At 35.9% G+C, this 12,716-nt stretch overlaps 1 protein-coding gene across 5 annotated transcripts in view; it reads right to left on the reverse strand.

Moving 5' to 3' along the window:
* Nucleotides 1–12,716, reverse strand: part of LOC129360514 (fibroblast growth factor 13) — a 92,989-nt gene that overhangs the window by 10,889 nt on the left and 69,384 nt on the right. For all 5 annotated transcript variants that reach the window (XM_055030810.1, XM_055030811.1, XM_055030812.1 and 2 more), the window contains 2 exons: nucleotides 11,795–11,905; nucleotides 4,768–4,871 (listed from right to left, as the gene is read on the reverse strand). In XM_055030810.1, coding sequence (XP_054886785.1) covers nucleotides 4,768–4,871; nucleotides 11,795–11,905 — 215 coding nt within the window. The remainder of the gene's footprint in view (nucleotides 1–4,767; nucleotides 4,872–11,794; nucleotides 11,906–12,716) is intronic.

A 12,716-nucleotide genomic window follows, 5' to 3' on the forward strand; every position in this document is an offset into this window, starting at 1 on the left:
CATATTGAACACATAGCATAAATCATATTGGAAGCACTTTGCCAACATCTAGAGCTGGGAGTTTAGCCAGGTTATGCTGAATTTACTGATTTAGCATGCTAAACAACAAAATGTATTTGATATATTTTCAGAAACAATCTGTAGTTTCTTAAGAATCAGTCAGCAAAAATACATCTAGTTCATTTTGTATATATTTGTAAAATAGTGTCAGGCAGGAAATGGTTAATTCATGTTTTGCTCCCCCTGTCCTACTTCATTGCTAATCCCCCTTTCTTGTGTCATTTATTTACTCCCTCGTTATATTTAGGGTAGTTGTTGCATGCCAGATCTTCTCTTATCTCTGTCCTAGTTGCCTTGTGTGTTTCTCATGCAAGTTATTGTTTTCTCCACTGTCATGTCAGCCTGTTATTTCATGTTTGTTTAGCATCTTCGTTTACACAGGTAATCTGACTGTGACTCAGGGCTTTTCTTCAAAAGAGATTTTAAAGCAAATTATCTGCAGGTGTAATTACCACAGGAAGACACAAGTACCAATTAAGATCTAAATAAAACACTAGAAGCGGGAAAATTTTTTTTTTTCAATTACACTTTCATTATCTGTGAAATAGTCTTAAAATCAATTAAGGGACTTGAAATTTATAATTAATTCTTGTAGCTTGTTCAGATCTGATTGCCTTCAGCTGGAGATTCACGGGGTATTTAAAATGCCTTTGTAAGTGAATCTTTACTAGTGAAGACCAAGTATTAGGACTGATCAGAAGAGTTAGTATTCTTATTTTCAGATTGTTGTGACATTTTAGTAGTTCTTGTATTAATTTTGTAGCAGTAGAGCACATGTGTAGGGTATGTGTGGTGACACTAGACTTTGCTAAATAAAATATAAAAAAGAAAAAAAAACATCAAGCTGGCAGAGCTGGTAAGTAACTTACATTTGAAAAAGTATTAACAGCATTTTTTCTGTAAGATGTGATGGTAATAGGTGTGTTACCAGCTTAGCTTTTTTTGTATTAAATATTTGACACTGAACACATAAAATTAAAAATAGTACCCATGTTGAATCGCAGAGATGTCTTGATAAATATTTCCACCTCACAAAAGCTGAACGATTCAGTCCACTCTCACTGAACAGTCTAGAGGAGACTCGGCTGGAACCTCAGTGACTCACACTAATTCAAAAATGACCCACTAGGAAATTAATAATACCCCTTGAAAGGCACTTGTGTGTATAAGAGTATATGTGCAAATCGGCTGTCTCAAAAGCAAGCCTGCAGATGTAAATGATGAATAAAAGGTGATTTCCTTTGTTTTAGTTTGGAAGTGCAAATGTTTACAGATTGTAGTGAAACACTTTTCTTGAAAGCTGATGCTTCTTCAATTCTGATACTGCAGACCTTTCACTGCTTTTTGAAATGAGTAGACCTAAATAGGTAGTAAAATAAATATATACTAAATGATTTTTTTTCCCACACATTGATGGTGATAGATGAATATATTATCACTGACGACTTCTGTTCACCTACACACATGCTGTTTATCGCGCATCACACCGTCTATATATAGACAGGACACTGTATACATAATGCATTTGCGAGCTAAAAACTGTCTTTGTGGGGGAAACGAAAAGAAAATGTTTTAATCCAACAACTGGTCGAGATGAAAGAAAAACGCAGGGTCAATTTTATTATAATTAGCCATTATTATATGCTCTAACAATAATTACATGTATTTCTTCCAGGTAGTCAAATAACTGTTTACCTCCTTGTGTTTTTTTTTTCAATTCCAAGATGAATTGAGTAATGGTGTAAAAAGTCAGGGTTTGAAAAATGGTCCAGAAAACAAACGCTTCCAAATTTCTTAAAGCCGCCAACTGTTGTGCTTAATTTGTGAAGCTCAGTTTAAATGGGAGGGATAGTTAGGTTCAGATATCATTAAGCTTTGCATTAGCATCCATAGATAAATGGATGTTACATACAGAACACAGATGAATCCAAAAGAACAAGGAGTCCAGACACCAGCAGCCCCATAAAGTTGCTCTCACGCTGTGATTGTTATCAATCTTAAACAAATCTATTGTCGTGGCTCGTGAAAAAATCCAAAGGAAATTGTTGGTGTTGAGCTGTGATTGGTGGTCTGGGGATTTTCAGTGAGAGATGCACACAGACTGCCTTTTATGGTTTCTCAACTACGGAAAACCTATCAAGCACTGTCTGAAAATTTTCAGCTATTTTTTTATTTATTTTTTTCCAAGTTACACAGTTTTCTCTGTCATCTCTCTACTTTTGATTTCTCTCCCCAAAGTACTAACTTGTGATTGGTCGGTTTAATGTGTGGCTGCAAGGCAGCAATCCCAGAAAGACAGGCACTATTAGGTAGCAGGCCTTACATTCAGTACAATTTTCTCCCTAATTTAGCTGAAATGGGAAGCCGCGCAACCCATCCCCCAATTGTATTCTTCCAATTTAACAGATCAGTATGAGCCGGTTTCCTTGTGAGAGTATTATATGAAACGGCATTGAAGATCCATGGTGTCCAGGCAACATGGCTCCAATTAGACTCCAGCTTTTCTCTCCACTGTTCGAGTAAGACTTAACACATTATTACATAACCAACTAAGGCGATGATTAAACATCCTAATTAATTGGTTCTATGCAGTTGGATAGGTAACAACAAAGTCACTGGTGGACAGCATTGTGCTGTTTCGTGCCTCTTAACCAGTTCAGTTTTACACAAGCTCTTATGAGGAATATGTGTGTGTTATATGAGTACTTGTTTAATCTGATGTGTTACTGTTTTCAAAATGAGCTGGAAGCTAGTGAGGTGAAAACAGCATTCACATTTCAACATGATACAATTACAGCGCCATATGGAGCCCTGGCATAATAACTACAGCAGATTCAAGGTGTTTCATCTAATATAAATGTCTCATCTAAACTTAGCCAACATCTGAAAACATCAGCAGCTTCCAAACAGAGATCATAATGAGAAACTTTACTTAAGTTCTCTAATTGAATTAGAGAATAGAAAGACATGCATTCATTTCAGCTGCAGGATCATTCAATTTCACATGTCAGAAACTAGGTGAATGAGGTATAGGGGAGCTTAAAAATGAAATACTCAAAAAAATGGACAAGAAACATTTTGGGATTTGGTTCATATATCTCCATGGAGTGTGATAAAACCTTCTTGGCTGCATGACTAAATCACATAATCTTGTAGTGTCATCATTATTGTTCTCTCATGCAAAATTTATCATCACTTGTGGATGCACTTTTAATTTATACATGAAATATTGCAGTTTTTACTATGTGCAAAACAAATAAGGAAAAAGAAAGCTCTTTCACTGTTTGAATCCTTTGGTTTATTTTTCCACAAAGCAGATATGTCTGGCAATACTATCAACAAGCCAAACAGAAAACTAACACCATGGCTGTGGTGGTGTAGCAGCAGATAGTGCCAGCTGCCCTGCTAAGGCTGTGGATAAAAGCATTACTGCCAGCAGTCTCTGCCTGTAATAATACTGTTTGCAAATACTTTGTATGTTCAAAATTATTTTGTCAATTGTCCCAAAATATGGGACTGGTCAAATAACTTCATCATGTTAGAAAAATGTTTTAGTTTGTTGAAATGTAATGTGTAAAGCTGTAGATACGCATTTCCTTATGCAAAATAAACTTTTCTCTCTTTTCAAACTCAGTGAGGAGATTCTTATCTTATTACAAAACATTTTCATCTTTGGTGTGGTTACAACTGCAACTTTTTATATATTTAATTTTTTGCATATTCTTCTTTGTGCAGGATCTCTAGTGGATCATTTATGTTGATTAAAAAAAATCAGCAAAAATGGGAAGATTTTGGTTTGCAAATCTACTCAGGATCAAAAAACATTTTGGAGACATATAATCCTGAACTGTGTTACCGCGATAATCATTATTATATTGTGCACTGCACAACATAAAGTGGGTCATAAGGAAAGAACATTATATGAACGAAACTTTGAGAAGCTAAAGTTTTGTGCAAATTGAGTGAAAACAGCATAAAAGTACTTTTTATACTGTTATTTTTAGTTTTTCAGATTTTTTTTAGGTCTAACCTAAAAAAAAAAAATAGGTTAGACCATATTTTTTTAAATATGTCAAAAAGAAACTAAGAATATAAAATGAAGGTAAAATCCAGAATGTTTTTCTCTCAGTTCACAGAGTACTCGTGTTATATAATCAATATCTGACAGCAGAAGTTGCACAATAAAAAGTCACAAGATTATTAGATTTCAGATTTTGTTTATGTCTGTGCTGGTTGCAATCTGTCTGAAGACCTTTTCCTAAAGAGAAAAATCATTGGTAATTTGACTCTTAAGCCCGTCAGTGGTGAATGAATGTGTGTGTCTGCATCCCCTCCGGTCGCATATCCACCGAGCCTGTCAGTCTTGTTAGTGACGCCAATCTCACAGTGGCATTTGGGGGAAGAAAAGACTGACATTACTTGGCTGCTAACTGAATTATTCATAACCTTGCACATTTAATCAAAGAAGAACAGCCAACAAACACCATTAGAGATATCACTGCTTGATTGGCTTATACAATCCTTGGACTATCTATTGTCAAGATAACAGCAAAAGGCAGTTATTCTTTTATTCCTCTATTTACTCTCTGGCCCATTTGTGTCATCTAAACCAGACATTCACTTTGAACACAGGTGGACTAAAACCGTCCTGGGTAACAAACACATCCATGTATAAAGACTCACACTGACACTGAGTGAAACACTCACCGACGTGTACAGGTAGCCCTCACTGTTCATTGCTAGATAGAGTTTGGTCTGCACCCCTTGGATGGCCACCACTCGCAGTCCCACCGGAATGAGGTTGAACATGGCTGAAAACAGAAACACGTTTATCACTTACAGGGAAAATACAGCATTTTTTTAGAGTGACTAAAAGGAATATACAAGTAAGTTTACATTTCATATGTTAACTGCTTTGTCAGAGTTCCCAACCTAAAACGTTCAATTTACTTTCAAGATAAGGAAATGTGAAAGAATAAATATTTTACAGACCATGTCAATGCAACAACTTATATATTATACCAGCTTTAGAAAGAAACCCTGGCTGGGTTTTAAAATTTTTTGTTTGTTTTTTTAAGAGTGAAGTCATTAAACACATTTTGTGTCCCACAGATGTCTTTCATTCAACTTAACATGTATGCCAATTTGTGGATCTTTTTGTAGAACACATCTAAAATATAAAAGAAAATGCCACTGAGGAAGCTACCTAAAGGCATAATACTGCTTGATTTGTTATTGGTTGCAGCTAGTAAGTCAATAACAAGACAAGTGCTATTTATTTCCCTGTACCCCCAGCCAAAGTGGAACTAGGGAAGGCTTGGGTAAATGGCTTCTGCAGATGTGCTTAAATGGTTTTCACTGTGTGTATTTAGTGTTTAAACTATTAAAATAAGATGTTAAAAGCATTTTTTCATATCACGCAAACTAAATATCAGATTTGCCACTGCCACTCTGAAAATAATTTAACAGTGATCTGAATCACTCTAAATTTACTCCAACTATCCACTATACACAAGCACAGGATAAGATTTCAAAACCATTAAAACATAATAATGTCTGTGTGTGGTTCCAAACAAAGACTGTTTGTGGCCGCACCAACATTTACACAGACAATAGTCACTTATACAAACCCTGTGGATTGAACTCAGGCCAAAATACACAAACAATAAAGATAAACTTGTTTGTGATTAGCAAGCTGGTTATTGGTTTTGTGTCTGAAAGAAGCAGCACCAACCCAGCTGGTCACAGAGGTATATCTCCACCAAATTAATATCCGCCTGTTCAGTGGTATGCGTGTGTGTGTGTTTGTACTTATAACTTACTCATATTGAAGTAAAAGGTTGATTACAAATGTCCACATAAATACCCGTCTCTCTAACAAAACAAATTTTGCTTTGTGGTGAGCTGGCTACTGCAGGGACTTATTAATGAAACGTCTGGTGTGTTTTACTGCACTGGGTCTGCAGAGAAACATAATAAAGCTGATGTTATTTTAAACGATCCATTTAAGTTTATGTCCATGTATGTTTTTTTTAAATTTTTTTTACTTAAACTCTACTGAAGCTCTGGTTCAGTGTATCCTCACTAAAAATACCCACATCTCAAACACTTCTGGGTGAAGTGAGCTATAGAGGCTTTTTGAAGGGTCATTTTATTTGCTCTCGGTGTCTAAGCGCAGCAGATATCTCTTACTGTTTGCTTTATAAAAGCATCAGCCTGAAGAATGTATATCGTATTTACTTTACAGCAGCGTCGACCTATTAATTTTGCTTTAATGAGAAATACATACATTTTAAGAAAAGTCATTTCCAGAAAAGGCTCTTCTTATTTATTTATTTCTTTTACAAAGTATGTTTTTATTGGTGATGGGTCCAGCAACACCGATGCGTCGGCGCATGCGTCAAGCCCAAAGGCAAAACCCCGTGTCGTTCAGCAAGTCACGTGATCAATATAGGAACTGTTTCAAAATGATACTGGCGCCAAAATGTTTTCCTAAAGAAGCGAATCTGTCAACAGGATCCATTTGCCGAAATAGAAAATAGCATCAGAAAATAAGGTATTGGTTATCACTTTGTTGTTGTTTCATCCAGTTCTTTTCAGTTTCTACTTGAGCTATCTGAATCCAAATTCAGCTGAAATTGACTCTTAGTTTACTTTCATATTATGTTCTGCAGTTCTTCACTTGAATTTTCACTTTATGGAACATGTTTACATTATTTATTGACCGTATCTAAGACTATCAAATACATTTTGAATTTAGATATGACATAATACATAATACAATATACAATAAAATACAATGACTAATATCATATTGTATAGAATAGGTCATCAAATCAGTCTGTCAACTACGTTGCCTGTAGGGATTTCTAATGTCCAGCAGGTGTCAGTATTCAGTGACACAGTATCGATACAGAATCAACATGGTTTTGTTATGGGTCGAAACGCTTCATGACGCTTCTTTTACCCATCACTAGTTTTTATATATATTTGTATGAAATGATACATTTGGATTATATACAATAACACATTTGTCTTTTCTTACTCCTTAGCATCAATAACATAAGACTGAAAATCCTTCAAGTTATTTTGGACAGATCCAATGGACTGTGGCTTATGCAATTATCTGCAGTTAAAAAAGGAACCACAGTATAAAAATAGACTTATCTATTTTCACCAAAGCAATTTTTCCCAGGGAGTAATAATCCTTGAAGACACCGGGATCGAAATGAACCACATGTACAGCTTTGCTTCTGAAATGCTCATCTTAGAAAATGAACACTGTGAACCATTTTGTTTTGTACAATTCAGGGTACATTTGAAGATTTTCAGTAATTAAGTTAGAAGTCCTGAGTTATTTAAGTCACAGGCAGTCCATGCTTCTTATTGAGTATAATTCATGTATACAAAGCTTGCTTTGTCTACTGGCTAGAACAGAAAATTATTTCAACAATGTTTTGAAACCTAAAATTGTCCAAATTGTCTGGTAGACTGTTGCAGTCTACCAGAACCAGTATTCAGTTTTTCAGCAATATGTTCTAAAGTATATCATCTGTTGATCTGGACCAGATTCACGAGCTGTAATTGGTCACTATTGATAGATTAAAACCTCTGCTGACCAGGAACTTGCCATAGGAGTTTTGGGGATGTTCTGAACCATCATAATAGTCATAATTTAACTCTTATTTAACTTGTTTAAGTTCTTTTTATGTTTCCTACATCAAAAAGTTCACTTGTTGCCCAACATAGTCTGCCCACTGAAATCAAAATAACAGATAAATAGTGCTATTAACATCACCTGTCAGAGGTCATAAAGTTCTGATTGATATGTGTGTATGTCTAGTTTCATTCCTCTAAGCTTAAGGCTTGATGTTCCCTCTCTTGCTTGTCATGTTGCATTAACAGTTCTTCTCCTCATATAGGCACCTTCCTCATGTCACATGTCTCCCCCTTGGTGCCTCCAACACGATCAGCGCATACACATCTGCTATCTACTGCATTTCAGAGGGATTACCAGCCGGAGCACTGATGGAGATTTTTAAAAGGATGGTGGGGAGACTCAATTACTTTCTGGCTCCTTGAAACACCTGAGCACGCTGAAGAGTGACAGGGCTGCCACCCACGCACGGACAGCCTGCTGCACGGATGGAATGAGAAAGAGAAGGGTGGCCTGAGGGACAGCTTTCATGATCGTCTCTGTTCCACCTACTCACATAAACAGTCATGACCGATTCAATGTGACGATCAACCTGAACCTGCCAACAATAGCTACAGTTCAAACGAGTAGCTGTGAAATGTTGAACTGGAGCAAATGTAAACGTGAGACATCATTTTTAACGTAATAGTGTAAGAGCCAATGTAGAAGTGAGAAAAATAAAGTAGACTGACTGGAGTCAAATAATTTTTTTAATCAATTTTACATATTTTCTATAACAAACTGTGAAGATGTCTGTTGAAAAGTTGTGAATTTGTGAGAAAATATATTTTTTCATTATTCCAGGCATAAATTTACAACATTAAAACTAAGGTATTACTTATTAAAAAGATTTGAAGAAAAAACTCAGAGGTTCACTGAGATAAAATCAGAAGTGTGTGCCTTTATCACAGATGTTATTTTAAGTTCAAGTAGTAATCCTGAGATAACCATCTGAAAATTTCCCAGAGTGTAAGGAGTACATCCATACTCTTTTCCTGATTTCCTAATAAAAAACTCACGAGAATAAATAAATTGATAAATATTTCCCATAATCATTTCCCGAGTTTGAAAAAAAGTAGTTCTGTGCTTTCCTAGACCCTGTTTCTGCTCTACCCTCTATGCTTGCACTGTTTCAAAACCTAACTGTCTTCTGCTTTAAGCAAATCAAAGTTACCTTTAATATTACCTGCACTGATATGGACTCTTTCAATTTGGATAAAAATATCCGCTAAAAGCAAAAACATATAGCTTACCAAAACTAACAAAGTTAAAAAAGGCAGAGGCAAAATGCACAGCACATTTTTAACATTTTATAAAAGTTTGAAAGGGACCAAAATCTGATTAATGGAATAAGATTATGTTGGTGAATCTTGTGTGGTGATACCTTATGGCTTGTGTAACAACAAATCCAACCTAACACTGAAGCAAAGACAACATTTTTAACTTTTAAATATCGTTGCTGCTCATATTTCAACACCCGGCTAGTGTTCTTGATTCTCAGGTGAAAGTTGGGACTTTAATCCCCAGTATTTTTTTTTTTCTTCTTGCCGGTTACGATACAGTATTTTACGACTAATGTGCATTTCGCTTAATCAAAAATGTCCATCAGAAAAGAAAGGCTTGGCTTTGGGGCAAAGAAGATTTTTAAGAAACCCAATTCAATGCAAAAGTAAAAACAAATTCACTCTTTGAATTTTGTATTGGTTCCATGCGAGTGATAAAGCAAAAGATGGTGTAAGAAAGAAAAACACAAATATCTGATCATCAGAATAATGTATTTGAATAAGTGGCAAGCAATATAATAATTATGTTTTTGTTTTTTATGCAATGATATATATATATTGCTTTCAAACCTTTGGACTGTGTACAGTGCAATCACTGTAACAAAGTTAAACACAATGAACATGAGATATTAGATGTTTATTACTGAATTGTCGTCCTACCCAATTCCACTTGATTTTAATTTCCCTTCATCGCTCCATCTGAGATTACTTCCATTGAACTTGATTTCTCCAGTTGAATTTCAACCGAGCCATTCAGAAGGAAGAGTTGACAATGATCTTGATTATCTGTTTTGGCATTTGGTGGTAGTTTTAGAAAAGGCAAAACAGGAAAAGAACAAAACCATTCAGTCCATGTTGGCAACGCTTCCAAACATTGAATTAACATTAACTGGCACCATCCTTCTCTCTCCGCTTGTTTACAGGGATGCAGTTTCCAGTAAGCATCACCGTGCCATCGCCTCCAGAAAGAAATCATTTCTCAATAGCAGAGGGTCCCTCTGTGCAAAACACAGCGTAGAACAACAGGGTGGTTTTTAAAACAGTCTGGTTATGAGACTCCGCAAAACTTCAATAGGTTTAATTTTGGAGTTCAAAAAAGTTGAAATTTTAATTTAAAAATAGGTTGAACATCAGTAAACAAACGCAGCTTTTTTTGCTTCGGTATTTTTCCAGATGTTCAGTTTAAATAGTTGTGATGCAATGCAACTGAATATCTGGGTTGAGAGAGAGAATACAACAGCATTTATTTAGCTTTTCCTATCACATCCCCAGCTGATAAAAATGTAGAAATAGAGAAGAGGCGAGAATCCGTCGGCTCAGCCTGCTTCTGTAGCAAAGATCAGATCCTTCCTCGTATTTCTCTGTGCGTGTGTATGTTTGAGGAGGTCCTCTCCCACCATCACAAGACACCACCAGGACCGCGCTCTCCGTCACCATGGAGACAAGCGCACCCAGTGCCTAACAGCGCTATTTTTGGAGCAGCGCAAAGAGCTTCACTCCTTCTCCTCCATGTTCAGCAGCGCTCTTTAATTTTCTTTTGACAAACTACTTTGTGCTGATGCCGGCCAGTTATTATGCAACCTAATAAAACACGGAGTCCAAGTAAATTGTGTGTGCTATGCTTGCTACATAAGGAGGGTGTAATAGGTGGAATATGCAAGATTAAGACACTGAGATATTCTTTCTGTATCTTTATGCCAACTTCTGCTAATTGGTTCTCTGTGTTATTTTACCTTTCTTTTCATTGTTGCAGTCTACTTAGCATAGATAACTGTTAGATCAAATATCTATCCTTTTGCTAAATTACTATTTTGAATAAATACAATTTTATTAAAGCACTGCACTGCCCCATCAAGCAAGGCTTTTATTGTACTTTCTAATTTGGAGGTGATCCATTTCTGCTGCAATGCTACCAGACAAGTGGCTTTGCTGTTTTCCCTCCACTCATCTCCTGTTTCAACTATTAAACAAAGAGCTGGTGGGTGTTGCGGCTACAACAGGAATGCATCATCGCATGCTATAAGACAAAGCTGTTTCTTTCTGTCTTTCACGCAGAGTGTAGGAGAGGAAGATGATGGTCGTGACCCAAGTTCAGGTTTTTCAACAGTGATTAATCAGAAGAAATTAAAGTGCTTCTCAGTAATGAGCCACTTGAAGTGCTCAAACAAACTTTTGTTTTGCTCTGAATAATGACCTATTTGCTCAGTTTGAATGCTGCTGAATACAATGAATGAAACACTGAAAATTGAATTGTCTCTGCAACTTGAGCTGAAAGTTATAATTGATGGAATGTAGGGAAGTATAGCAACTCCAGGGATGCCTGTGGTGCATCCAATTGTAGAGATGCACCAATCAGGCTTTTATTGGATGATAAAGAGTTCCAGGTGTTTCTTAGATTTTGACACAACAATTCAAACTTTGACTAAATGTAATTAATTTCCCTTAAGATCCGAAACATAAAAATTTATTCCAGATATGTCAAATCATATTTAAATTGAAAGTAAAGTGCATAATAATAGTACACAGCATTATTGTGCTTGTAAAATAACAAATTTAAAAATGGTTAATTTTGATGGCTTTACTGAATAAGAGAAAATATAATTTCCCAGATCAGAGTCATTCAACGTGAACTGACTGACTGATGGTCTTTATACAGTTGATACAGATGAGATAAACTTTATTCTGGATCCTTATTTTGTCATCTGGATGCATGTAGAAGAGAAAACATAATTGAAACAGAGCATTAGGAACTTACTATAACTACTGTCCTCCTCTTTTGTTCCATCGATAGTTCCATCTGCCTGCAGCTGCAGGTGGAAGCCTTGTCGACTGTACAGCTTCGTTACAATCCCCTTCAGCTGGGGCTCTGTGGACCACAGGAGACACGAGAACAGAAGAATCAAATGAACACTAGAGTTATGCAAAATTTAGAAAACATGCATTGCAAAATGAATATTGCAGTGATTTATGATAGTGGCAAATAATCCACATATCTTTACTTTTCTATTACTTTTTAATCACCAAGATCATCAAGTCACACTGCACTTCGGGTGTAAGAAGAAGATGTAAATTAATTGTACTGAAAATATTCCAGCATAACAAAAATAGCATCCAAATAGTCCAAGATGATGTCTGTGACTGAATATATTGTGCAACTCTAAAGCGCATCATTAATATAAATAGCACTACAACCAGATAAAATCACTACTGTAAAATCTAGCTAGAGCTAGGAGGCTTAAAATGAGCAAATTGATTATTTAGATTAACTTAGAGAGCCAGACACATTTTAAATCTCCAAATAAAACAGCAACAATCCAAGCTGAAGCAATCTACTTGCTATGGGCTTTTCTATAGAAGGAATAAAAACATTTATTTGTATGTATTTAGACTTCCATATTAAGTGAAGTCAAAATAAATCATTAATTAAATGACTCAATGTATATAAGCATCGTGTAATTATTAGGAATTCGTTTGATTCGAGATGTTTTGGTCATGAAATCAATGAGCACTGATGAGTCCTTTGTTATTTCTACTATGAAACTCAGTGGACTAAAAAGGGAGCCCCAGCGGCACGACTTCAAAGGAAAAAGACCACAGATGGACAAGAGCAAAGCCTATCTAAAGTAAAACCGACTCAGGCCACGGACATGTAACACTCCAGCTGTCAGAGACGGCTG

Source organism: Poeciliopsis prolifica, unplaced genomic scaffold (genome assembly GCF_027474105.1).
Source record: "Poeciliopsis prolifica strain line A6 unplaced genomic scaffold, Auburn_PproV2 SCAFFOLD006, whole genome shotgun sequence".
Classification (NCBI taxonomy): domain Eukaryota; kingdom Metazoa; phylum Chordata; class Actinopteri; order Cyprinodontiformes; family Poeciliidae; genus Poeciliopsis; species Poeciliopsis prolifica.